Source organism: Aspergillus luchuensis, chromosome 6, assembly GCF_016861625.1.
Source record: "Aspergillus luchuensis IFO 4308 DNA, chromosome 6, nearly complete sequence".
Lineage (NCBI taxonomy): Eukaryota > Fungi > Ascomycota > Eurotiomycetes > Eurotiales > Aspergillaceae > Aspergillus > Aspergillus luchuensis.
In genome coordinates, this window is record NC_054854.1 from 1779762 (window position 1) to 1806545 (window position 26784).

Here is a 26784-nt window from a genome sequence, read left to right on the forward strand (position 1 = left end):
CGGGGCCGGAAAATCACCTGCCCGATCTATGCTATCTACCATCTACAGCTCATTGTCAGAGGGAATCTGTCATGCTGTGCTTTTAGTTGTATATTCTACATGTTTAATTTTAAATTTACATAGAATAGTATGGTATGGTTATTCCCTTGATCGTGGCATGTATAACATGCTGCGACGAGGCGGTATACACCTTAGGTAAACATTGATAATTTGGCTTCAAAGAATATCGCTATGCTATATACTTCGTAACTCATCACTCGTTATCTGTGCCAGACAGACTCAATTCTCCTCACAAAACAGTTTCAAAAACTCATCAATGTACGTCATTGCCTTCCCCTTCTCCAAGAGTGGTGGCTTATTCGGCGAGCCGTCTTCGCCTGGAGACGGCTCTTTCAGATACTTCCGAAGTGCAAAGGTTGATGCGCGATAGGTCGCATGGTACATAGCCTTGAATTCATCTTCATCGGTGTTGGAAATATCCTCCCCATTTGCAGGGGCCATATCGTGGCTACCGGTCCCGGTTTGCGGCCTGCTCGAGCTCGCGGAGCGCGCTGTAGCACGGTTGAAGCCATAAAGCCGCATGCAGGTCAGGATCGTCCGCGTTATCGTGTTTTTGTTCTCGGAAATGATGGTTTCTGCATCCTTGGGCGCAGCTGGAGACTCAAGTTTCCCTTCAGCTGGTAATTCCGGGGACAGTTCTCTTTCCTTTCTTAATGACGACTCCACAAAGGGGTTTGGCGTGCCTCGCCGTGAGTTCAGTTCGCGCACGTAGCCCCGTCTGCTGCTAGGCCGTGACTGCTCCGACCGAGCTTCCAGAAGTTTGGAGTTGAGATTCGCACCGATAGATACAGACCGGGACCGTTGTGAGGCGATCCGGTCCAACTGAGGAAGAGAAGGCTCCTCTGACTCTCGTTTGACCCGAAGACCTTGCAATTGCTGGGACGACTGGGAAAGTGATCGCGCCATTAATTGCGATACAGCCTCACCTCCCTTCTGCCGTACCCTTTTATGATGCTGCGCCACTGATTCGAAGAGCGTTGCTACACGTCTGCGCTTGGGGCTTGGCGAGCGAATTTCCGGGAGGAACTGAGGGGATCGGCCGTGGCCATCGGTATCTTGTGGAGATGGGAGAGACCGAGTTTTGGCAATGAGATGTGCAGAGATCGGAGTGGCGTATATTCTCAGTTCTTGTCTAACAACATGGGACGGCTGGTGGTCTAGCTCCGGTGAAGAGACAGGCGGGGTGGGCGGTCGTTCATAGGAAGTCGTCATGGACAACATCCCATGTATCAAGAGATCGGTCGTGTTGGTTTCAGAGGGCTTTGTCCGCCCATCATTGTCAATCCCCACGAGCAGCCCAATTGGGCATTGTAGGGTCTGGATCCGATCCAAATCATCATCTTCCAACCAGATAGTGCCCGTCAGCTTGTCCTTCAGCCATTGCGAGGTCTGCGGGCTATTGGTGTGGAGTTCGAGGTTGGGACCACATCGCGCATAGAGTGGTATGAGGGACGGGTTAACGAAACAGCGAAGACTGAGCGCGGAGTCTCTGCCAATGTCGGATTGCCAGTTTGACGACCGGTCAATTAATTGTAGGCCTAGCTTTGGTGATGAATAGGGCGAATGTAGCCAGGTGGTTGGCGGGGCTCACCTTGGAGTTGTGTGCCTCCATCCAGCGATATTGTGCCGGACCATACATTCATATTAGAAGGACGAGGGATCACTCGTTCACATATTACTCGTACTTGTGATGATGTTATCAGATCATTGTTGGATGTTCACTCGCCAGTCGGCGCGGGTAATTTTACACGACGCGCCCAAGGCGGCGCGCCCCCACGTGACCGGTATCTAGGCACAATTACAGAGCGGAAGACATCGGCATCTCCAAAGATAAAGTGAGGGAGATGGAGGTATGGGTTTATGCATCTGGATAAAGGAACGTATCACACTGCACTGGCAGAGTTTCTATATAACCTCGTACTGGCTATAGTACATCAATCGTATCATTGAACAACGAGAGTAAAATCAACAGCGACTCCCGGGGCATCAAAAAGCACATCAGTACGCCTAGCATACGTCAAATCAAAACGGATGTCTCATAAAGGTGCATTGGTCAAGAACATGGAAGGCGGCTTGCTTCAAAAGGTCGATCAACAATCTGCGAGCGGGTATCCAATGCGAAATCTGGTCTTGCAGATATCGGTGCGCATGGCAATTTAAAAGTCTTCCTGTTCCCTGAAGAACATGGAGAAACTGATGATGGTTCCGTAGATCAACAGACCGCCAATGATGGACATGATCATGGCGGGGATCTCGATAGCGCCGCTGTGCGCAAGAACGGCGGGGAGGGCTAGTGAAGCGATTATGGTCAGCAGTGGATCGAAAGAGTCAGGAAGAAACAATGGCATATATCTCCGGTTGCAGCACAGTCTGCAGTCTCTTTCAATGGTAGGGATAAATGCGACTGCCGACCTAGCCCGCCTATCCGAGAAATCCACTCACCAATACCCATCAGCACCAGGAAGCCCGTCAGGAAACGACCAAAATCAGCAGCAGCATTGCCAGAGCTGTCCATAAAGTCATCGGGGTTTGCGCATCGCGAGCAGATCCAGTTGGGCAGGGGAGCAACCACGTAAGTCGCAACGACGACCAGTGGGAGGAAGTTGTGCCAGAGCGCCGATGACAGGATAACAAGCAGGAAGCCAATGGCGAGAACCTATGCCGGGATAACAATTAGTAAGAGTCCAAAGCAGCGGAAGTAAAGAAGCTTCATTCTAGCTCCCAAGGAGACATACAAAGGAGAGGGCGATAATCGTCTTGAGTCCGGCGGTCATGATTGCGGAGTGGGACTGTTCAGGTCCAGGACAACAGGCAGAAGTGAGAGCTTCGCACCAACGAAGCTTGACTGGTAAAGCTTGTGGGAAAGATAGCAGAGTCAAAATAGCATAGGTATTAAGACGGAATGGCGACGAGAGGAGCACCACAAACCGAGGACGGCCAGAGCCTGGATGAAGCAGGAGATTGGAATGGAATGAATGGATGGAAGGCAGTGACGTGCAGCGGAAGTGGATGATGGGGCAGGCGGCCTGAGGCAGCGGGACAGCCAAGCAGTGAGAGCTTAGCCTTAAGCATGAGTTACTCTCAGTACTACCGCGTCAGTGCTTCTCTGCCTGCCCTCCAGCTCCATATCTCTCTCCCATCCACTCCTGCTCCCTACTTCATCGCCTTGATCCCTCTATTTCCCCCGTTGAGATTCAAAATACTTCCTGGTCTCTTCCATTGAACTGACTGAGACCCCTATTCATCCCCCTTCCGAGTCTCTCCTACCCAAGCTTCCGCCATGTTCAGAAACAACTACGACAACGATGCGGTCACCTTGTATGGACCTCCCCAAGCTCCCTCATCCACCAGAAGAAAGCTTTGTCTTCCCTAGTGTTCTAAGATTACTAACGAAGCTCTTTACAGCTCCCCGCAAGGCCGTATCTTCCAAGTCGAATATGCACAAGAAGCCGTGAAGCAAGGTTCCGTCGTGGTGGGACTCGTCAACAAGACACATGCTGTGCTGGTCGGCCTCAAGGTTCGACATCCCACTTATCTCCTGGTTCTTTTCTCTCGGGGCACATCCAGCTGACCGGGAAATCTCCAGCGTAATGCCGAAGAGCTCTCCTCGTACCAGAAGAAGATCATCGAAGTCGACTCCCACATGGGCATCGCCATCGCCGGTCTGGCATCGGACGCTCGGGTGCTCTCCAACTTCATGAAGCAGCAGTCTCTCAGCTCCCGCATGACCTACGGCCGCCCGCTCCCCGTCGACCGCATTGTCAGTCAGATCGGCGACCGCGCCCAAACGAACACTCAACATTACGGCAAGCGCCCCTACGGTGTCGGTCTGCTTGTCGCCGGTGTCGACGACTCCGGCCCGCACCTCTTCGAATTCCAACCCTCCGGTATGACCCATGAGATGGTGGCATGCGCCATCGGAGCCCGCTCCCAAATGGCTCGGACCTACCTGGAGCGGAACCTGGACAAGCTGGAGTCCACGTCGCGCGATGAGCTTATCACGCACGGCCTGCGGGCACTTAAGGAATCCCTGTCTCAGGACAAGGAGCTGACGGTGGACAACACATCTGTGGGTGTGGTGGGACTTGCGGGCGATGGTGCCTCGGGGAAGATCGAGAGCTTCAAGCTGTACGAGGGGCAGCAGCTGGTGCCCCTGCTGGAGGCACTGGAGCAGGCGGATGCGGGCGAGACGAGAGAAGAGGAGACAATGGAGGTTGATTCATAGGAGCAGCAAGACGCAACAGATACATCATTGATTTGATAGTCACGATTCCGGAATAATATCACGTTTCCCACACCTGATACCATCTATATATATATAACCTAACTCGGCTCGACCGCATCTACAACTAACCTTACTACTAACTACTAATTAGACATCACCTATTCCTCCCCCCAATTCAACCTCATCCTCCCATTACTAACCCTATACCCCTTCAACCTTGGCCAAACATCCTTAACATCATTCACCTCGACGAGAATCCTCCCATTCTCCTCCCCAATATACCCCTCCTGCACGGCCTTCCTCACCCACGCCAATACCCCATCCCAATACCCATCCACATTTACCACCACCACCCCAGCCCCATGAATCCCCAACTGATTCCACGTCGTCATCTCCATCACCTCCTCAATCGTCCCGAACCCCCCCGCCAACGCCACAAACCCACTCCCAGGCCCTCCCTCCTGCACCTTCGTCGCCATAAGCCGCTTTCGCGCATGCATATCCGCCACGATCGTGGTCGTCCCGTACTCGGATTCCTTGAACATAGACTCCTTTGTCTTCGCAGTAGTGCCATTGGTAGTGGTAGTAGTAGTAGTAGTACTAGCGGCTGGGATGATTCTTTCCGCGTCCTTGCCGGACCGCGCTTGCTGGACTCCTGCATTTGGATCTGTGTCTGCGGGATGCTCCGTTGCATTGTCGTACCCCGGTTCTACCTTTACTAATGCGCGCGGGATCACGCCGTGCACGGCTTGCGGGCCGGAGAGTTTGACCAGCTCGCGGGCTATCGTGCCCATTAGACCTGCTGTGCCGCCGCCGTACACCAGGTGGATGTTGTTCTTGTGGAATTCGTGCGCGAGTTGGCGTGCCGCTTCCATGTGGCGTGGGTTGGTGCCGGAGACGGAGCCGCAGCTGTTATTGGGTTGGTTAGTTTGATAGATCAATATGTTGGTGTGTGGTGGTGGTGATGGTGTGGATTTTTAAGTATAAGTATGAATGCGGGGTGAGGGGGGGTGAGATACTACTACTATATAGAATGATATGATATGTTGATGACTTACAATACGCAGACCACTGCGGGCTTAGTCCCATTCACGGAGCTCATGATGCCGTTGAACCTGTTAAAATTACTTGCTACTGATGAGGAAGACACAAACTCGCTCTTGTATCGCTTTTTCAGAATGAAGAGGAGAAGTTCAATGGGGGTTTTGCCCCGAGCTCAACGGTTTAAGATGTCGGTGCAGTGATGTAACCGATTTCTTGAAGCTGCGGTTCTGGATCCGAATGCGGACAGACTGCACAAAACATTGGGGAATAAAGTGGCGGTAGTAGTCATGATGGGGATGGAACTCTCAGCTGGATTTTAATAGCATGCGAGTGAAAGGATGGTTTGCAATGAGGATGTGATATGAGTCAGAGATACTTGACTGGCACTGGGATTGGATTGGGTGGCCGTGCGGGGTTGCTTTGCTGTCCTTGCTTGGTTACAGGAAAAGGTCTATAGAGATAAGCTGGAAAAAAAGGAGTTGATGTTAATAGCCAGCTGCACTTGTAGATTGGTTAAGAGATCTAGCTATCCAAGACTAGATTGGAATCGGGATGAGAGAATCCTGCTCTCATGATCATTAGGGTATCATTATTCTGTCCTTCCACTTCAATTGCCAACCTTAGTTTTCTTCTTCCGCATCTTATTCTCTTCGGATCCTGATGGCGTCGCCCCCTTCTCTGATACCTTCCCTGGCGTATCAACCCGGACCTGCGGCGTTCCAACCTTCGCGGCAGGGGCTGGTGGTTTCGCTGCTGAGGTTCGGTCTGTGTCATTGACACGGGATAGGATGAACGATCCCGGCTCTCCCACCAACGGATGCTCGTCCATAAACTCCTCCCCATATCTTCGGAGCAGGTTGAATGACTCCGCAAGTGTCCGTGTGTCTTGCAGGTTGGAACCAGTGCCGACCACTTGTGAAGAGCCAACGAGCGAGGCCTTGCCAGCTGCATCGGCGTCCGGTAATGGGGTGTTCTCCTTGCTCTGCTGCGACTGCGTGCCAGGTTGACTTGCGTCGGCTTGTTTGAGCGCAGGTGGCATATAGGTATGGCCGTGGGACGGGGTGAAGGTAGGTAGTGTAGATGCTGTCTTTAGCAAGCTGGTGAGAGACGTAACTGCGGACAGCTGCGCAAGAAGTCGGAGTTAGCATCAGCACTAGAGAAATGTCTAGGAAGCAAAGTCACAGGAAAGGATTGACGTACGATGCGGTTCCCCACAACACTCGCAACCGAGGGGGCCATGTAGATGCAGTCTCCGACGATAAAGTACGTCGATAAAACTACCACCTCATCTTCCAGGCCGGTCCTCTTGCGCCGGTTCTGCTTGCGAATCACCCAAATGTTTGACGGCTCGTGCGCGAATCGACCATCAGGTTGTGCTGCTGCCTGGATGGGATCATATGAAACCACGAATTCCAAGCCCTGCATAGTCTTTAACCGGCCCTCGAAGGCCTCGCGCGTCTCGACAAAGTGCCGGAAAGCTTCATTGTAGTTTGCTTGGATGGCAAGTGAGGCGTTGTTGGATGTTGGGTCAAAGAATGGCGACTCTGCAAAGTAGAAAAGAACTGCGCACGCATTAAGAGTATTAGTAGGCCACTGTTGTCGTTGATGGGAGCTGAATCTCGTACTGTTGTTGGAGTGGAGGTATCCTCCCATCATCTGGACGTGGGGCGGAGACCGCCAGAGGATTTCCTCCATGGAGGCATCGGGTGTGCCCGCCATGAGATCGCCGTCCGAAAAGTGTTTCTCGCTTTGAAATTCGTCAGAGATTGCTACAGTAGAGACGACGCAGCTGAATTAGGAGCTCTGGAGAGATCAAGAAGATCAAAGGCCCGCGCATCTCTCCGCGGAGGTAATGCCGGTGTTTGTCCGGTTTGCATCACTGGCTATAGCCTGAATGAAACGGTTGGGACACTACAGAGTACACACTGAGAGGAATTTGATGAAAGATTAGAGCGAGTAGCTGTCTCGTAATATGTACATGTCGGCGCCTGGCCGTCTGTAATTAGATTGATTTACAATAAATCCTATCCAAATCCGAACACGTTGCTGGACTAGCCACTCGGTTCTGGAGCAGCTCTACCTGCGCTCGCGAGCTTGGCTGTTATCTTGGGGAAATATTGCGCAACAAAGCTTTCGCTAGAAACATTGTAAGCCATGTTATCAAGAGCATCTAAAAGAAACGAGGCTATTGCGGGAGCAAACTTACGTATAGTAACTGTGGGCAGAGCTATGGTCTCCCACCAGGTTATGGGCCAGTTCGTGGCATAGGATCACCCACCAGTATACAAGTGCATCCGCTCGGTCGGCAGTCGGGTTTGCAAGCAGTTGCTTCTCGTGAAGCTGTTGGAAGTAGAAGTAATTGCAGAATACACTGCCCGCCCGGTTAAAGGCGATCGTTTTGCCCCCAGGATCATAGAAGATACTGAGGATGTCTGACCGGAGCGAGAATACCCCAGCACAATCCATTAACATCGAAGCAAAGACATTAATGCCGACACTATTCTTGGCTAAGAATTGACTGCGATCCGGGAGGTTCTTCACAAACAATACGTGAATTCCACAGGCAAGTGTCGCGACAAACTCTAGATCATGACTGGGCTTTTCGTCACAGTAGGACTTCTTCTCGGTGATCTGGTTCGTCTCAGGCCGGCTATAAACATCAGAAGATCCATGGGGCCGACACGCCTGGATGGCGGAGAGCAGCTCCGACTGAAGTCGATGGGGTGAATTGACAGTGACAGGAGCTTCCGAGCGAGTCTTCTGAGGATCTTCAGCAGAGTAAGGCGGGGGAGGGGTGGCAGTCTCTGAGGATTCAGAACGGGAGGGCTGAGATGACTCTCCGTTGACAGCATTGAAGGGCGATCGATTGCCCTCGAGCCCAAATCGCTTAGAGAGGTTGGCGAAGAACCCGCGTGGTCGGCGATCTTGGGTTTGGTCAGGTGTGTCCGGCTGGATGTCACGGGTGCTGTTCTTGCCCGACGGCGAGTCAGGGAAGTCTCCCGGCATTAACTGCTCCCGCTCGTCTTGAACTTGATGAGGTTGTGCTTGTATCTGAGCTTGTTCCTTGGCCCACGCAGCTTCCCTCTCTTGCAGACGTTGACGCTCTTCTTCCAACTGCTTCTGCCGCCTGTCCTCTGCCATCCTGGCTTCGTGTGCTTTTTGTTTAAGGATACGCTCCACGTTGTATCCGCGAGCCTTGAGTTCCAGCAGATCAGTCTTTAGCAACATCTCCAAGGTAAGGGTTGAATGGAGCTTCGGCCGAACAAGGATTAGGTGGACCAGAGCCTGGCTAATCTCGTAAAGATCATACTTGCCCGGGCAGATCCACAAGAGCCAGTCTCTTCCCTGTTGAGTGATGATCGCGCTTCGTTTTTGCGTGTGGGATATCCGACGACCCTTGAGAGAGCGAGTTAGGGAGATGGAATGCACCACACGCACTTGCAAATGCTTCTCTAGCCACCGCACATCATGCCGGATCAGATCAGGAGACTGATCATGTAAGAACAGCCGCGAGCGTTCACTGATCAGCTTTTGCAACTTGGCGGCTGGACGTTGGTCGGCAGCTACAGCGCCCCAGTGAGCACGCTCTTCGACAAGGCCGCTCAGCGGTTGAGCCCCCAAAGACTGATAGAAGTTCTCTAGCATTTCTTCCTGAGGCGCTGCGAGTATATGCTCCTTGAAAAGATTGAAGCTCTGGAAATCATCCACCACGACTGCGTCCTTCGCAACAGTCAAAGTCCATTCCTTAATGCTTTGATCTTCCTCCTCATCGTCAGACAGGTGATCATCCTTGGCAGCTTGCTCCTGCGCCAGGGAAGTGATATCCCTGCTTGCGAGCAGGAAGGCCGACCTCTTCATTTCCTGATACAGTTCGCGGTCCTTCTTCAAGGTTGAGACATGCTCGGCAAGTGTCCTCAGCAGTTTAAGATATTTGTCAGCACTTTGGAAAGAGGCTGATATCCTTGCTGGTTCTTTTACAAGCATGCGTGCAATCTCCACCTTAGTGGGCTCACGTTTGGATCCGACGGCCATGAGGAAAAGGTTCGCCTCTTGACCAAAGTCGACGAAATCGAAGATGTCTTTGTAATCCTCACCGTCCCCAAGATAACAAAGTCTGGGTGCTACACGACGCACAACTTTCTTTTCCATCTCATCCTGCGTAGTCGTGACGGGGACTACCTGCGCACTGCCAACACGATCTATATCCCGCCCACTCAGTTCTGACACCCGCCCGGCTAGATACTTGAATACGACCCTTGCGTCACGCTTCGTGGACGGTGGCTGACGCATGAGGCAATCGATGCATTCGCTCAGTGCGGGATGTTGTTTAACCCCAAACTTGGAAGCATGAGGATGCAGATCCGTGCGAAGGATTGCGAACCCAAACAAGGTGGCACCATCATCCGTGAAGCACTTACTCGGAACAGTCAAACCTTGCGATCCTTCGACGGGCAAGAACGGAACAGCCACTGTACCGCAGTCGAACATCGCATAGCCACTTGTATGAAACTCGGCGATGTAGTATGACATCGCTTTTGTATGGAGAACCCAATTACCATCCGCGGCTGCCTTAGCCATGATTTGGATAAGCTCAGACGCTGACGGGAAACTCCTGAGTCCCAACATTGACAGAAACCTTCCTTCGTTGCTACTGGGCTGATACCGACCTGGCCATTCAATGATAGGCAAACCCAGTGCCCTGAGCGAGTCCTTCGGTTCGAACAACTCAAATATCTTATAGCGCTTGCGATTCGCTGCTTTAAGATCACTATTTCCACTGCCGTCACTCTGTTCGGCAGTGCATAAGCTGGTGTTTTTGAGTCGTTTGATATCATTCGCAGGAATGTCATCGCGCACGGAAGCTAGATATCGTATCAAGTCGACGTGACTCCATTTCCTCTGGTTATTGTTAGGGCCATCGGGTGCTTCCGTGGTATCGAGAAGACGCTCAAAGATGACACCGAGTTCGACAGTCTTACGAACGCCAAGCGCTGCCAGGAATTTCTCTTTAACTCCATTTAGGCCATGTATGACGGGAAGGTCATCAAACAAGCGGACAGAAGAGAAATAGGTCTCAGGAGGCATCTTCATCCCTAGTTTAGTCGGTATCACAGTATGTGCTTGTAACTGAGTGATCACTGATTGTTTCGCTGTCTGGCTTAGATACTCCCATTGCTTCGAAAGAACCGGCAAGACCTGAGCAGAGAACGAGGGACTCTTTGTGATATCCTGATCCAAGGGCAGGATATTTCGGTTAGCAGAATTGCAGACTAGCCAACGCACCCACGGAACTATCTGAAGCTCCGTCCATCCTAAAGCCTCCAACTCCTGCTTCCCTAGAGACTTAGTAAATTTGAAAGGCGCCACAGTGGGGGGAACAGGCAAATTGACGGGTATCTTCTGAGGGCTTAGATAACTGTCGATGCTTCCGAAAACAATCAATCTATTCTGGGGGCTGCTCTCGTCCTCTTCATTTGCCACTGCTACACTCAGCAAGCTTTGGATGGAGTATAGATCAAGCTGGCCCGAGGCAGCCCTTTGACCTAACCAAGGAAGGAATTCAGCAGCCTGGCTGGACCGTAGTGTGGTGGTTTCAAGTTCCTGTTTGATGTCGGAGACCGTAATATCGGTAACCAAACCGAAATCCGTCAATTTCTTGACGAACTCCCTCGCACCCGAATAGAACTCATCAGGCAGGACTGGTATCGAATCCATGAAGCTGAGATCCTTCGGGGCAAGGCGTATCTGATGGCTCTGGATAACACCGCATGTTGAAAGAACCTCAATGGATGCGCTCTTGTTACACGTCCAGAATGCGTCTTCGATGGTTTGCCCAAGAAGTGATGATGGCGTTGATTCACGGAATACGAACTGCTTTGCAGTGTGGATGGCTTCCGGAAGAACACCTGCTATATCATCCTTCCGTACCTTCATGGATTTCGAGGACTCCTTCCCAGAGGATATCCTAGCTTTGATGGACGCCATTTCGGCTGTCCAGGCGATCCGGCAAACAATTCCGGCGGCCCTCAACATCTCCAAATTCCACTTGCTAATGTAGCGAGTATTGAGATCAATACTTTCGCGCTCCACTGTAGGAATGACGGAAGGTGCAGATATATGGGCATTGAGACCCGTTGTTTGATGGGTTGGAAAACCTATGAAGACTCTGCCACCCTTAGAAGGTAGAATGGAGGAGAGGACCTCTGACTGTAGGCCAGAAGCACCAGAGGCTAAGGTAGTATCATATGAGGGGGTCAGAATGGCAATGGTGGATCGCTTAGGGGGAGGTTTTCGCGTAGCTCGTTCAAGTTCGCTACTTAAAGACTGACTGACGGAAGCTTGGAGGCTGGCGGTGTTAATATGCAGGAAGACCGAGGCGGTTAAGGTCTGGGTCATCTCTCCGGAGTCAGTGGATTTATCCTGTAGTTCGGGTCTCGCTGGCTTTTCGGGGGCACTCTGGCCTGTGAGCTTGGAGAAGAAGGTACGCAAAGAACCCGTGGTATCTCTGAGTCCCTCCCGAAAGATGCTGGCATTAGGGTTCCACTCGATGACACGCATCCACGAAGCATCAACCTGAGCAACCTCTCGAGTGACATTCTGAATTTTCATCAGGCCTTGCGGCGTTTTAGTTTCAATATCCCTCGGAATGCTTAGATTGACGCTTGGGGCAGTCTTCTTCGTGAGTCGCAAAAGATTCCAGTCGTCCAACCATAGTTCTATACCCTCCAGACTTACGAACGTAAGGCTGCTGGACAGAAACTGACATAATTGCATCAATGAGGGGATCGGTGACGTATCATTGCGGTAATCTAGAACGAATGTAGTCTCGGGATTGGCGTCTTCATCCAGCTGTAACCGACGAGTAAAGAGAGCGTTCCCTTTCCAATAGAAGGCCATGGCCTCCTTCCCAGATGATACGAAGGGCTCTTCGCAGTCATCGAATACACTGTAGAAGCCGACTCCAAATGCGCCGATTTTGGTCTCATCCGGGTTGCCATCAGCAATGCGCTTTAGCCTTGCCCAATCCTTCTCACTAAAGGGTAGGCCATTGTTCGATATCAGAAGACGCTTGAGAGTATGATTAGATATAGTGTGCTTGATTAAAGTGCTCTCGTCGGCAGCTGGAGGCAGCGGGACCGTCGTAGACGGTAGCGTTTCGAACTTGATCGTTACTTTCGTGGCGTTAGCATCAGCTGCATTCTGTATCATCTCTCGTAAAACGGTCCTATGTATCCCGCTTTAGTAAACGCCGCTATAGAGTCAGATGCAACGGATACAGACGTACCATTTCCCAGAGTAGCGCGCAAGGACTTTGGAAATCAGACCCCGTGTGTCAACTGTGACCGCTTCCTCATCGTTCCCTGATCCCATAGTACGCGCCCTGAGGGCGTTAAAATCGATCTTCTGTGCCATGATTATAGTTGAGGAAATTCTTCTAAACCCTCGCTCCCCAAGTACTCCGTGACAAGCAAACTAGCAGTTGTGAAATCTAAGACATGGGTCTTTCAAGGATGCGGTCGGTCAACGGGCGGCGGTGTTCGATAACACTGTAACCTAGACAACAGAAAGTGGTCTATAGATAGATTTTATCGCTCACAAACCAAAAGACCAAAAGATCAAGCATGCAGTAATATGAAAGAGCGCAGGAAAGGTAGGCCGGCTTAGGGAGATAAAGACCGCAAATACTCGAGAGAAGAGACCGAGAGCAAGTGCAAGAGAATAACGGTGGCAGAGGCGATGGTAAGTGACTGGCCGGAGACAGCGCGGAGTTAAAGTTATCGGGCTTATCAGATATGCAACGCTTATGTCATCAGGGCCCCCCCGTGACATCGGGGGGTTTCCTTGGGTTTACTTTGGGGTTACGGCGGTCGACAGGCACGCCCGATGCCGCGATCTATCCACTCCGCGCTGCTACTTTCTGTCATTCTTTGTTTCTAGATCTTCTTGTGGGAGTTGTCTTTTTCTGCGTGGTCCAGGTGACCAGAGGTCACGGCTCTGCTTAGCGGACTCAAACGAAATCGCGAGCGGAATCGTTGCATTGCTCATTCTCCCGCGTCTACTCCGTCTGTTGGTTGTGCTAGCGCTTCGTATGACTTCCGGAAGCTTGCCCGCCCTTTTGGAAGCAGTTCTGAGCAACTCGCCGACTGCTCACCCTCCATTCGGTCGCAGATGATACGATGGGTGTCGACCCTCTCTCCCCTATTGCGCCCGTGCGCTTACGGGCGTTGCTACTACCCATTGGCAAGATAAAGCGCTCGAGGTTCTTGAGCTTCGCCGCAAGGCTTCAAGCCGAAAATGTTGTCCGCTTGAGTGATATCAGTCCTGATGCGCGACCCAATCGAAGTATGCTAGCACTCAGTATCCCATCTCTGCAGCAGGATAGACTTGTTATCGACATAATGGGTCCAGTGGTTGACTGATTCTCGACATAGACATGTTCTCCCCGCTCGCCTTCCCTACCGGCATGATACTTTACGACTTGTCCTACTCCGTGCCCCCAACATCTCACCTAGACCTCTTCCCTTTCGAGATATACCGAGAACCCCTGGTCATCATCGCAATCGCAGACGGTGCAGAACTTGGCGAGAATGTGAAGCAGAGTGAGACGGCATCTGCGGCAGATCAGCCGCCCACTCCGGGCGAGCTGGAGCAACTTCGACAGGAACTCGAAACACTCAAGGAGAGCAATCCGAGAGCACTAGTACATCAGCTCCTTATCTTCGACTATGAAGGGGTGAACAAGCTCACGAATGGCCCTGGGGACGTTTCCTGGATCCCACGACCTCAGGCGTCGAAGGCCACTACAATGAAGACAGTCCTGTGTGATATTACGTCTCTCCTGCTTTCGGAGCTAGACGAGTTCGCGAAGACTATTCAAAGCATACCTTCCATCGAGTCACCGAAGGCGTCATCCTGGGGGCCCCATCGCGGCCCTGACATTCGCCCGCGACCGACAGACAGGCTCTTTCACCGGATGACCCTGCCTACACATCTCCCGTCCAACCCCAATGGCGCACCTGAATCTCCCTTGAGCTCCAAACAAGGATCGCCTGCGCCTAGCGACCATGAGACTCCTACAACTTTCGATGAGATCACTCGATCGATACAATTGGCCAACCGATCCAACTCACTGGGCAAAATACATTCGCTGCCATCGTCCAAGGAGCATAGCCGGGACCGTCTGTCTGTGAGCGGTATGAGCGCGACTGATCGGACCAAGAACCGGATCAAGGGACGCTCAGGTGTTGTTGTTGGGAACCTGTTCCTTCTCGCCGGAAGATGGCCAGATGCTTTGAAAGAGCTGGTTGAAGCTGCGTCTAGTGCTAGAGCAAGCAGTGACTACGTGTGGCATGCGAAAGCACTCGAGTCCATCCTTCTTTGTCTATTGATGGTCGCTTGGGCTGGAATGGACTTTCAGGTACGCATCACCTGATGCTCAAGGTCGGTATTATATGACTAACTGGTGGCAGATCCCTCCTGTATGCTACCCTGTCGCGGACAAGTCCTCAAAGCTATCATACAGCAGTAGCCTTGACACGAGTCTGTCTTCTCCTGGAAACCGTATTATTTCGCTTCAGAACCTTTCCAACCTATTGCCTGACCTGGCGAACAATATCCTGAATCTCTATAACCGTGCCGCCAACATCACGGATGAACCTCTGCCTCAACTTGTTTACTCCGAAACAGTAATCCGTTTGGCAAGATTATTAGCGGCAGCTCGTATTCGCGACGGTGCCTTGGACGACGTTGCTCTGAAGCATATAGTCATGAACGAGTCCCTTCCACCTTTGCACCGGCCAGAACGGCCTCGTGGTCTCAACATACTTCGGAAATCCGACATTGGTAATTTTCTTTTCCGCGCCCTGCCTCTTTCTCCTAGCTCAGACTTGCCTGCCACGGACGCCATACCTATTATTGTTGGCGTAGTCTCCGTTCTGAACGTGCTTGATTTACCGCGGAAGAAAGCCTTTATCCTAAGAGAACTTTTGTCCATCATGGTCCCAACGCTTGTCCAAGCCCGGAAGATTGGCGCAGCAGAAGTGGGCGTTCATCCTGCTGCTGGCTTGGCATCTCTCAGTGACACGGCTTTTGATATCAATGCCCTTGATCTGGGGCCGGGGAACATGGAGGAGAGCATGCGCTCGCTTCTTGCCACTATAGGTGACATCTATGGTGTCCAGCCATCTTCGTTCTACGAATGGGAGAAGAGACGATCTTCCACTGCGAGTGGGCAAGATGCCTTGCCCGACTATGATTCGATCACTGCTATTGTCGAACGGGCTTTTCGGCACGCCGTTCTGGATGGCTACGGTGATCTCAACCTGAAAATTGATGTTCTCAAAGCGTGCATTAGTTCTTGCGAAGCGCTCCCAGATTTTACCGGCGTCCTTCGTTTCACAGTAGAACTCCTGCAGACCATCAAAGGAGACTTGATGCTTGGATCTAACTACCAGCCACCGTACCTACCTCGCGACGAACAGATCCGACTTCTGAATAATATTAAGCGGACTGTCGGCGCAGCCAACAAATTGGGCGCTTCTGGGCTTGAGGCAGAGTACTGGGATGATTTTCTCATCCGTGGCGTTCAATTGCTTTCTCTTCCAGATCCCAGACGACCCGTTCGCCGCTCAAAGCCTGACTTGGATGCCGTTACAGCTGATCGCGAAAAGCCCACAAAAGATCCTTTTCTGTACAATCCTTTCTCCAAAGCAAGTAATAAGGCTGCTGAATCACTAATGGTTGCCGGGGAATACGCAGCATTCCAAGTCACACTTCAGAACCCTTACGAGTTCGATTTGGAGATCGAAAAACTCACCCTCGACAGCGAAGGTGTACCTCTAGAAGCCGTGGCAGAGTGGATCCTAATTCCTCCGCTATGCTTGCAAGACATCACAGTCTATGGCAAAGCTACTGGAGAGGGTGCACTCAAGGTTACCGGCTGCATAGTGAAAGTCCGACACTGCAGAGAGCGCAGGTTCCCGATATTCCAAAATCCCTGGAAGCCGGAAGCCGAATGGAAATTCAAACGCACTGGGCTTGCGGCCAAGAGGCCTTCTGTGGAGCGCCCACTATCGTGGAGCTCAACAACCTCAAGAAATGGCAAACAACTTCCCAAGAAAGGCCCAGACACATCAGTTTGCGAGGTCAAGGTCATTGGCCAACAACCATCATTGGTGATTGAGTCCCTGTCCCTGTCCCAATCCGCGCTGATGGTGCTGGAGGGTGAGTTGAGCTCATTCAACATTACACTGCGGAACACATCGCCTTGTCCTCTTGATTTCATCCTTTTCACCTTCCAGGATTCGACAACAAGACAAGTGCAGTCAGCCCTGAGCAATAAAGACTTACTGCCCGTCGAAATCTACGAGCTGGAGCTAAACTTAACCAGACCAGCGTTGCGGTGGCGCCGAGAAGGTTTAAATCCCGAGGACCACTCTATTCCAGCAGGCCAAAGTGCCACGTTCACCATCGATGTTGTCGGAAAACCAGGTCTACAGGACACCACCGTGCAGATCGACTACTCGTGTATTGGATCCTCGCAGGAAGGCTTGCCTGATGTGTTCTATACCCGCCAGTTGTTCGTCCCATTGACTGCCACCGTCAATGCCAGCATAGAGGTCGCTCGCTGTGACATTCTGCCACTCAGCAGCGACTTTGCATGGTGGAACAATCCTGAGGCGGAAGCAGAACCTGACCAAATCAGCACCAATATGCTACCCCCATCCGCGACTGGTGATCCGTTCTCACCTGTGCTTTCCCACCTCGCCAGGGGTGGATACGGCCCTGATCACTGTATTCTTCTTCTTGATCTTCGCAATGCTTGGCCTAACGCCTTGTCGGTCACCTTACATGTGGGCGAAAAGGCAGTGGAATCCGACATGAAATGGCCTCCAGAACCGCCCCAGAATAGGGAGGGCCAATACACTGTTCACGGGGAGCTCCAGCCGGGTCAGATGTCACGATTCGTTCTTGTCCTCCCTCGAGCCTATCTCGACAATCCTCATGCATCTATCCCTATACTTAACACCGGTGTCAAGCGGCAGTTTGTCGTGAGTGCCAACAAGCTTACCTTCGAAGCCGAGGCTGCGACACGCGAAGCATTCTGGTACCGGGAAGAGATTCTCCAGCGAGTCTGCGGGTTCTGGAAAGAGAAAGCAGGCGTCCGTGAAGGAATAGTCGACCTGCGCAACCTTCGCTTGAACGCGCGCATGGTTGACTTCTTCCGGTTAGAAGACGTCGGCGTGACATACTCTCTGGAGCCCGCTTTTCCCAGTGACACAAAGAGCGTGGTACAGACAGGACGCTCAAAATACGACGTCCAAACCGACGACATGCTCAACCTAACCGTCACCGTCCTCAATCGTTCCTCTCGGCCCGTCCACCCTCTACTCCGCCTCCAGCCCAGCCTCCGCCACCAACCCAGCAACATCGCATTAGATCTGTCGCGACGCCTGGCATGGACCGGGATGCTCCAACAAGTCCTCCCCATCCTGCATAGCGGCGAAAGCACTACGGCCACCGTTGGCGTCACCGTTCTCTGCCGAGGAGAGTACGAATTCGGCGCAACCGTCGAGGAACTACGGTTGTTGAAGCCGGTAACGGAGACCGAGGACGAGTCTTCCAATCCCGCACAGGCGCAGGCAGCTTTCCATGATGACGAAGGAATCATCACGGATACTTTTGGGGCAGATGTGGCCAAGAAACGACGAATATGGCACGCCAAGGAGACTTGCGTTATGAATGCTCATGACTGAAACGCTTCTCATACAACTTTAGTGGTGAGAGTAGAGGAAGTGGGGAGGATCTGTTCATTTCAGCAAGCAATTTTTCTTTCCTGTCCATATTCGTTGCATTCTTTGCCACGGGAAACACTATCTTAATCACGACGTAAATGCAGACATAGAGAGAGAGAGCGCGCCCTTTGTGTATATGTATAGTTCAAATGTTGTTTTTCATTTTCTGTATTCTCTTTCTTTACTATTCCGACAATCATCCTTTCTATGGGAATGCATATACGACAACGGACGAATCATGTATAATGTAGGGAGTTAGTTGTGCGTCTCATTGTTTTTCGTCCCTCTTTTTTGCATTGTTATCTACGTGAAGAATTCCCTGTTCGATAGCCCTGGTGTGTACTTACAGGATAGAGCGTCGTTATTGTCGTGTATTGTGTCGCTCAATAGAAGGAATCATTAACTATGCACGCATCTTGGCTATGTTGACTTGAGGTACCATTTACGAAGCATACTCTAAGTAGCTTCATTCCTTGTATTTGCAAAGTCATAATGATGATCTGCGGAGCGAAATCTTGTAGAAAGACATAATATTGGCTAACAGCTAAAATTTCAGGATATATTATAATGATAAGGGAGAGCTACAGATACACAGAAGCAAAAGCAGAAGCTAATGTCCGACTGCCCTCTGAAGCCGACCAGCGGCGGACGAGGGGGCGGGCTCAGGCCAGCCGCTCACTGCATCATCGACTTCCTCGAGGAAGCTTGTGCTATTGTGGATGGAGGTACCTCCCAAAACCACTCTTACTCCAGGTGAGCTGGCATTGACTTGGGCAACCATTTTCGCTTCCTCGTACGTCGCTCCGCCCACCATGAAGATGATGATATCTTGGGGCTTGTCTCGTGTGTGGCCCCCGCCTTCGAGGAACGGGTATTGCAGCTCCTTCAGGCGACCCTTGATCAGGTTTTGGAGAGTGGCTTCCAGGCGAGGCGAGTGCTGGGTGTAGACGTTTTCGACACCCTTCAGACCCTTGAACCGGTCTCGGGCCCCGGAGAAGAGGGAGGTGGATTCGAAGAGGTCGGAAAAGCCGCCCGCGACCGGCGGGGCTTGCAAGGAGTGGTGATAGGCGAGTAGTTTGGGGATGATGTTAACTTTGTATGATGGGACGTTGCCAGCAGTGACGAGGAGATCGAGCAGGATCGGGAGTGCATTGTTTGGTTGCTTCTCGTAGCGGATGGCGTACAGAGCAACCAAGCGCAGCTTATTCTCTGCGGGAACGCTAGGTAGTTGGATGATCCGTTGTAGATTCTGCACAAGAGACAGTGTCAATAGCGAGTCTGCTGCAAGCTCCATTCCCGGAGAGAGAAGAAGGTCACATACCTTGAGGTCATTGGCGTGGTTGTCATTGCAAGCCAAGCTCTGCTCCAACTCACTGACGTCGAGCAGGTCATCCTCACCCACGCGCCGACTCAGCTCCCCAACCAGTGTGACGTGTTTACTCACATTGCCCGATAGTTTACGAAATTCGGGGTAGTCCTCTACGAAGCGCTTCATGTCTGCGATGGACTCGATGTTCATCGTGTTCTGCGTCTTGACCTGATACTGCTCGACATACTCCTTGATGTTCTGACCCAGATCACCAAAGTTCTGGTACATGTTCTTCTTGAAGAACGGATCCTGGTCCTGAGAAAGGACGATTTCACGCAATTCCGGCCGAATCTCCGGCACGTCCCGGAGGTCCACGCGCCCATTGTGAATGCCCATCAACTCATGCACCATCGCTTGGTAGGTCCACTGGGTCAGTAGCGGAGTGATCGGGTCGTCTCTGCGGTCCAGAATCAGTAGGATCGGGGGCGTATCGGTCTTGCGGAAATTGAAGAGCTGCTCTTCCTGCGTCACTTGATAGCGGACCTCTGTGGCCAGCTTCTTCGCCAGCAGACTGTTCTTTTCGTAACGGATCAACGGGTTCTTCTTCAGCGCCAACAGCATGGCAATGACCCCCTCAGTGGCTCTCTGTAAGGCATCCGCATTCCACAGATCCGGCGACTGACTCCACAAGCGCTGCTGAGGGAAGCCCAGGTTCAGGGAGCAGAGATCGGGATTGATCACGAGAAAGTCGGCAAAGTGTTCCTGCACCACGCGAACGACCTCGTGCGAATCGGCTTCCGCGAGTCGTTCGAGGGATGATTTGCGAATGATGTTGGTGAGGTAGATGTAGTATTCTCCGTATTTGGGCTCGCGGAGCTCGTCGATAAGGAATTGGATGGAGGTGGGGGAAGGGCGCACGAAACAAAGGCAGCGGAGGTGTCGCATACGTTCGCGAGCGGCGTTGTCAAGCCGATCGATGAGGTAGACTTCATGGTTCAACAGAGCGGACTGGGTGATGGCGGTGGACACAATGGGTACCTGGAATGGGTGGATTAGCGCACAGCTTCCACGGGGATCAATGAGAGAAGCGCAAGTCCCACTGTCTCACTGTCGAGAAGTAATATCTTCATCTTAGCCGATGAGGAGCTGGAAGAGCCCGGCGCCGAAGGGTCCCCCGCGGTGACCATCTTGGAGATGTATCCCGACACCGCCGCGACGACATCCATATTGAATGAGGGGGGTGTGGAGAGAGGGGTAAGAGGAAAAGAAAATGGTGTGGTCTAGCAGAGCTGTGGAGATGAGTCTAGACTTTCAAGATCGGCCAATGGAGATGATACGTCAGCATCAAAAATGTGGTTGATCAGAGGAACGTGAGTTGAATTGGGAAGGCGGATGGAATGGTTGAGGCGAGACACGCAGATGATCGGGGAGCTGCCATGTGATATCAGACCGTTGAGATACCCGTCCTTAACCTTTCCTTCTTCATCTTCCCGCCCGCCCTATTTTTTGTTTTTCCCCTTTGCTTCTCTCCAGCTCTTCAACCACTTCATCTCTGGGCTCGATGTCGTGCCGACACAGCTAATAATTGGCCTTGGTGTTTAAGCTTTTCTTTGCTTTTTATTGACCGTCCTTTGCGGCGATTTGCGTCCACGATGTTACCATTCATTAATCAAAGTATGTTGGAAACCTTCCGTCGCAGCACTGGAAAATGCGCGCCACTCCTCCCCGCGTGAAGATCATGCTAACGGCCTCTCTTTTTAGTCTTCGAGTATCCAGCCAATGCGACTGGAGCTTCGGTTGATGAGCGTATGCCTCTCCCTCCCCGTCCTGACCCTCGTTCGTCCCCAAATCAGTCCCTCACCGCTGAACAGTGAAGCTCATTGCGTCATTCCTCCTCTCGTATCCCCTCGCCGGTCTGTTGAAGAGAATTCCCGACGCTCAACCCTGGAAGAAGAATGCCTTCATTATTTCGGTCTCCTTGTTCTATCTCGTCGGCCTCTTTGACCTATGGGATGGCCTTCGCACCTTATTCTATAGCGCCGCTGGTACCTATTTGATCGCCTACTACATTGATGGATCGTTGATGCCCTGGATTGGCTTCATCTTCTTGATGGGCCACATGTCCATCAGCCACATCTACCGTCAAATTGTCAACGACCCTCAGGCGATTGATATCTCCGGGGCCCAGATGGTCCTTGTCATGAAGCTTACGTCTTTCTGTTGGAACGTGCATGATGGTCGACTTCCCCAAACGCAGCTCTCGGATCCTCAAAAGTACGCCGCGATTACGCAGTTCCCGACTATCCTGGACTACACCGGCTACGTACTATTCTTCCCAGCTCTTTTCGGTGGTCCATCCTTCGAATACGTCGACTACCGTCGCTGGCTCGACACTACTCTTTTCGAGGTGCCCCCAGGTACCGACCCGTCGAAGGTGCCCCCGACCCGGAAGAAGCGCAAGATTCCTCGCAGTGGAACTCCTGCCACGAAGAAGGCCTTGGTTGGACTGGGATGGATTCTGGCATTCCTGCAGCTGGGATCTTACTACAATCAGGAAGCCCTCCTGAGTCCTAGATACATGGGCTACTCTTTCCCTCGACGAGTCTGGATCATGCACATGGTCGGGCTAACCGCACGCCTCAAGTACTACGGCGTCTGGTCCCTGACGGAAGGTGCTTGTATCCTGTCTGGCATGGGGTACAATGGGTTCGATCCCAAGTCCGGCAAGGTCTTCTGGAACCGATTGGAGAATATCGATCCTTGGGCTCTTGAGACAGCGCAAAACTCCCACGGATATCTAGGCAGCTGGAACAAGAACACCAACCATTGGCTGCGAAACTACGTCTACTTACGCGTCACCCCCAGAGGGAAGAAGCCGGGCTTCCGTGCCAGTCTGGCCACGTTTACGACTAGCGCTTTCTGGCATGGTTTCTATCCGGGATACTATCTGACCTTCATTCTTGGGTCGTTCATCCAGACCGGAGCCAAGAGTGAGTTCACCCTGTCAACCCACCCTTTCACTGAGCTCTCACACTGACAATGCGCAGATTTCCGTCGTTATGTGCGTCCGTTCTTCCTCACTCCGGACGGAAGCAAGCCCACACCCTACAAGCGCTACTATGACATCATGAGCTGGTTCGCGACTCAGGTCACCCTGTCCTTCACAGTAATGCCCTTCATCTTCCTCGGATTCAGCGCCTCCATCAGCGTCTGGCGGAGCGTCTACTTCTACGGCATCGTCGGCAACATCCTCAGCATTGCCTTCTTTGCCAGCCCCGCCAAGGGCATCCTCATCCAGAAACTTAAAGCCCGCAACCGGCCTCATGTCACACGCTCAACCAGCTCCGACAACCTGCAACAGCCGACACTGGGTCTTCCAAGTGACGCTGTCCAGGCCTTTGACGAAGCCGTGCAGGAGATTCGGGGTGAGATCGAAGCCAGGCGCAGACGCGGCAGTGCCGTTACCATGCCGAGTGGAGAGGAACTGAAAGCAGTTGTGGAAAACAAGATCGGCCGCAAGCTCACATGATTATCTTGATCCTGTGACTGCCCATGTGACCCCCTAAGGGAAAAAGGGTCTTACGACCTCGGGTCTCAGGACCTGCTACCGGTCTGGCCTAGAGCCAACTAATTCGACACGTGTGAACGAGGATGACTGACGGGGTTGACGATAGAATGTATATTAGACTGTTTGGCTGCTCCAAAGCGGCTGCGTGTTTCTTTTTTCACTCGTTGTTTATGCTCCTTTGGATGAGTGACATCCTTATGATTCATTCTTATACTATTGTTATGTATGCTTCTTTGGCGCTGATGCACCTTTTCGTTCCGTTCGTGCTTATATGCTAATGAAGCCTCCGACAACAAGCGTAACCAGCAAGATTTACTTTCTTTTGCATAGTTGAAGCCAGGAAAATATTTCAACAATAGCGTGTTTTCTTAGCTCTGTCGGTTTGACCAGGATGCTGGTACCTGTCTCAAAGGGATGATAATCATCTGTTTCGAGTTGAATAAGAATTCGATCATGAACAATCATAACAAACTAAATAAAGTGGGAACGGATTGATGCTCAGCTTTGTAGGATGGTCAGGCTGATTTACAATGGGTGCAGAGAGAAAACTATATGAGTATAATATCATATATTGTCTATTTTTGGTCAAGAGCAGCCACGCAGAGCGCGACAACCACTTGTATATATACTGTGATAATGTTGGTCACGGTGTCATAAGTAAAACATGTATCCATAAGTAGTACATGGGGAAGAAGGGAAGATATAGGAGAATAAGGAGAAAAAAAAAAAAAAAGAAAAAGGAAAATGACATATATCCATGCAATGTCGTGAACCCTTGATTAAATCCGTCGCCTCACGCTCCCAGATTGAACCACCCCATTGTTCACCAAATAATGGTCCAAGGGCGGGCTAAAATAGAGTCCAGAACACCAGGTGGAATATAAGGCACAAAAGAAAAGAACATTAGAAGCATTACGTCGTCCAATCGTGTCGAGTGTTTTGAGAAAGGTAAACAAACCAAGCAGCCGCAGGGGGAATAGAGATGCGGCGGTATCAAGCGCGCAAGGGTATGTGGGGGAGGTAGCATGCAAAAGAAGAAGGGGGGTATAAATGGAGGAATCGACTCCGAACGGTGAAAGCAAAGATCGATCCAATCGAGAATAGGCGCCGGCATAGCCGGCGAGAGAGGGCGTGAATAAGGGGAGGGGGAATGATAGTACAAGCAATAATCGTGGAGGTCATGGACAGAAGAGCACAGCTAGACGGGGACATGCTGACGCTATAGAAGCCAGATGTAACCGGTCTAGAAGCCGACTGTGGTACCCACAACAGCCAAGGTGACCTGCGAAAGCATGAGCATCGAATAGTCAACGGAAAGGAAGAGAGGGAACATACAACAATGGTGATAATCACCAACCCCAAAGGGTTCATCCAACGGTTGAGGTTTCTCCACCACCGAGCGTTTTCGTGTCGCCGTGTCTCCAGATCGAACAATCGCATTCGAAGCGTCATTTCGAGCTGTGACTCGACGTCGTCTTCCGGAATAGCGTCCGGTTTCGCCGGTAAGGGGAGGAATGACGCAATTAACCAGGCTAGTGTACACAAGTCAGTTGACATGTCAGGCGACTATCACGGGGCACAATGGGGAGCATACCGAGAGGAAACACAAATCCAACACAGAACGACCACACTTGGATATTTCTTCGTCCAAGGAGTGGTTCCGTTCTTGAATCCAACGACGGTGCACCCCAGGTACCTCTCCTCGGATTAACCGCGCGCCGGTCGGGAAATAGATGAGGGGACCAGCTATGTCGAAGTCGATTGCGAGATGGTTCCCGGGTCTGTGATTCGGGATCCCTTACCCAGTGGTTCCGTGGATCGCGCGGGTCAGGTTTCCACCTCAGAGTTTCTCGCATTTCGCTGCCAAACGTCCTCGTCCTCGTCCGGCTTGTGGCGGTCGGTAACCGGTTCAGAGCGTTTGTGTGGGAGGTTGAGGCGCGCGCAGATGGTGGCCGACTGGGTTCCGCGCCAGATAAGACAGAATCCTCAGCTTGCTCGCCAGCGCCATAGTACATCTTGGCCCAGTTTGGCAGAAAGTGGAAGGAAAAGCTTCCACTGGTGGGAGGCCGCATGTTGCTCCGCATGCTGCTCTGTCTTGACTCCGACGAAACACTGCAGGGAACTGCCGGGTTTGTGGGACGCGCTGGCAAGCTCGAAAGATTGTCCATCCGCTCATCACCGTCCGAATCACTCACTAACCACATCGAAGACGACGTGGGTCTTTGACGGACTAGCGCCGCAGAAGGCCGTTTAGGATCCATCTGGCTGTTGACAGAGTCAGCGGCCGGAGAAATGCTTCTAGAGTCACATTCAGCGGACCACATGGAAGGAACTGTTGACAGGTGAGTTCTGAAACGCTCCGAAGAAAAATCCGTGGTGGGTTCTTGTGGGTTCTGATCCGATGCATCTTCTTCCGAATGTGACACGTCAACTCTAGAGCTTGACGAAGATGGCGCCTGGATGGTCGGGTACTGGATGAATACGCCGCTGTCAACGATGGCTTGAATGTCTGATGGCGGCCCGCTACGCGACGACGAGGTGATAGAGCGAGAGTGACTCCGTTCGCGAGCTTGTGTTGAATTGGATCGCACGGAAGGCACCCGATATGGAGGGTTAGAGCGGACCGATTGCGAACGCGAGCGCGAGCTGGAGTGTTCTGACGACGAGCCATGCGTCCACTGAGCGGCTCCAATGTACCGGATCACTGTTCCCAGGGAGTTTAGCGAGGACAGGGAATTCGAGCGGGTGATCGAGGCCGAGTTCGAGGATGCACCCAGAGGAACGAAGTTCAGACTTGAGCTGTCGAGCGCGACGAAATTCGGACTGGAAGGCGGCCCAATTGGCACTACATTGGGGCTGGAGTTGCTCGAAGCCAGAGTCTCGGGGCCCGAGGGAACGCGTGACGGCGTCTGCGATACGACGGTTTTGATCGTTGGGACGGCTCTGGGCAGGCTGTTGGGCTCCTCATCTGAGTACGCGGCGACGGAACCTTGATCCGATTTCTGATCGGTCGGCTTGGATTCGTGAAGGACGGGCTCCGGAAAGGAAGACTTGCTGGAGGACGGATCGTCTTCCCAGACCTGCGACGGGGTGTTGGCGGCATCGAACGTTGAAGACAAGTCCCAGGGATCGCTAACCGACTGCTCGATCAAACTGCTATCACCGAGGTGGCTGAGTTCCGTGGAGGTATTCCCGTGATAGTGATCTGGCGCTTCATCGACATGGAAGCGGGAGTCCGGAATGAAATCTTGGCCTTTCCCAGGACGCGGTAAAAGGATCTGCTCCGGCTTTGTCGGGTAAGGCGTGGAGGTGTACACATCGGGTTCTTGCTGATCGTTGTTGTACTTTTCACTGACGGCTCGCAAGGATGAAGGCGGGGAGTTCTCATTCGTATGGGAAGGGGTGCGCTCATGAAGAGCTCTCCGTTTGGGAGAGTTCGTGGTAGGTGCAGCTGAGCGCATGTTGGGGGTATTAGTTCATTATCAGTCAGTAGACACCAAGATTAAGGAGCTTGTAGAAAGATGGGGTTCCCCAGAAAGGACCTGAGGGAACAAAACAAAAAGAGATCTCGAAAAGCGGCTAAGCAAAGGAGCCACCCCGCTCTATAAGGCACTTCGGAGGGGAAGAAGTGGAGGGGAGAGGAGAGGGGGGGAAGAGATCTAGAAGAACACAAGATTCAAGGCGATGAGAATGATCATCGACGACTGCTCGGTTTGGGGAAATGAGAGTAAAAAGCAACAGCGGCAACAACAACAACAATGACCACCACCGAGGGGGGCACGTC

General features: G+C 52.1%; 10 protein-coding genes across 10 annotated transcripts; 3 read left to right on the top strand and 7 right to left on the bottom strand.

Annotated features, from left to right (window-relative positions):
* Positions 1–279: 279 nt before the first annotated feature.
* On the bottom strand, positions 280–1703 carry AKAW2_60632A (uncharacterized protein; the record flags this gene model as incomplete). The annotated part of the gene is made up of 2 exons (XM_041692780.1): positions 280–1598; positions 1652–1703. 2 exons carry the CDS (start codon positions 1701–1703, stop codon positions 280–282), a joined length of 1371 nt encoding a protein of 456 aa, XP_041546130.1.
* Positions 1704–2216: 513 nt separating this feature from the next.
* On the bottom strand, positions 2217–2834 carry VPS55 (Vps55 family protein; the record flags this gene model as incomplete). The annotated part of the gene is made up of 3 exons (XM_041692781.1): positions 2217–2350; positions 2503–2716; positions 2796–2834. The coding sequence occupies 3 exons, from the start codon at positions 2832–2834 to the stop codon at positions 2217–2219; spliced, it is 387 nt and encodes a 128-aa protein (XP_041546131.1).
* Positions 2835–3340: 506 nt separating this feature from the next.
* On the top strand, positions 3341–4285 carry pre5 (proteasome core particle subunit alpha 6; the record flags this gene model as incomplete). Its single annotated transcript, XM_041692782.1, has 3 exons — positions 3341–3378; positions 3466–3577; positions 3647–4285. The coding sequence occupies 3 exons, from the start codon at positions 3341–3343 to the stop codon at positions 4283–4285; spliced, it is 789 nt and encodes a 262-aa protein (XP_041546132.1).
* A 158-nt stretch (positions 4286–4443) lies between these two features.
* AKAW2_60635A (LOG family protein) lies at positions 4444–5387 on the bottom strand (the record flags this gene model as incomplete). Its single annotated transcript, XM_041692783.1, has 2 exons — positions 4444–5194; positions 5344–5387. 2 exons carry the CDS (start codon positions 5385–5387, stop codon positions 4444–4446), a joined length of 795 nt encoding a protein of 264 aa, XP_041546133.1.
* A 549-nt stretch (positions 5388–5936) lies between these two features.
* med6 (mediator complex subunit MED6) lies at positions 5937–7048 on the bottom strand (the record flags this gene model as incomplete). Its single annotated transcript, XM_041692784.1, has 2 exons — positions 5937–6452; positions 6530–7048. 2 exons carry the CDS (start codon positions 7046–7048, stop codon positions 5937–5939), a joined length of 1035 nt encoding a protein of 344 aa, XP_041546134.1.
* Positions 7049–7380: 332 nt separating this feature from the next.
* Positions 7381–12742, bottom strand: AKAW2_60637A (histidine kinase-like ATPase domain-containing protein; the record flags this gene model as incomplete). Its single annotated transcript, XM_041692785.1, has 3 exons — positions 7381–7465; positions 7536–12554; positions 12615–12742. 3 exons carry the CDS (start codon positions 12740–12742, stop codon positions 7381–7383), a joined length of 5232 nt encoding a protein of 1743 aa, XP_041546135.1.
* A 764-nt stretch (positions 12743–13506) lies between these two features.
* AKAW2_60638S (TRAPPII-specific subunit TRS120) lies at positions 13507–18084 on the top strand (the record flags this gene model as incomplete). Its single annotated transcript, XM_041692786.1, has 3 exons — positions 13507–13672; positions 13762–14747; positions 14800–18084. 3 exons carry the CDS (start codon positions 13507–13509, stop codon positions 18082–18084), a joined length of 4437 nt encoding a protein of 1478 aa, XP_041546136.1.
* A 649-nt stretch (positions 18085–18733) lies between these two features.
* AKAW2_60639A (Sec1 family protein) lies at positions 18734–20658 on the bottom strand (the record flags this gene model as incomplete). Its single annotated transcript, XM_041692787.1, has 3 exons — positions 18734–19372; positions 19445–20470; positions 20533–20658. 3 exons carry the CDS (start codon positions 20656–20658, stop codon positions 18734–18736), a joined length of 1791 nt encoding a protein of 596 aa, XP_041546137.1.
* A 426-nt stretch (positions 20659–21084) lies between these two features.
* Positions 21085–22961, top strand: ALE1 (lysophospholipid acyltransferase; the record flags this gene model as incomplete). The annotated part of the gene is made up of 4 exons (XM_041692788.1): positions 21085–21106; positions 21194–21238; positions 21304–22422; positions 22480–22961. 4 exons carry the CDS (start codon positions 21085–21087, stop codon positions 22959–22961), a joined length of 1668 nt encoding a protein of 555 aa, XP_041546138.1.
* A 1282-nt stretch (positions 22962–24243) lies between these two features.
* AKAW2_60641A (putative serine-rich protein) lies at positions 24244–26461 on the bottom strand (the record flags this gene model as incomplete). The annotated part of the gene is made up of 3 exons (XM_041692789.1): positions 24244–24282; positions 24336–24532; positions 24595–26461. 3 exons carry the CDS (start codon positions 26459–26461, stop codon positions 24244–24246), a joined length of 2103 nt encoding a protein of 700 aa, XP_041546139.1.
* Between the last annotated feature and the right edge of the window lie 323 nt (positions 26462–26784).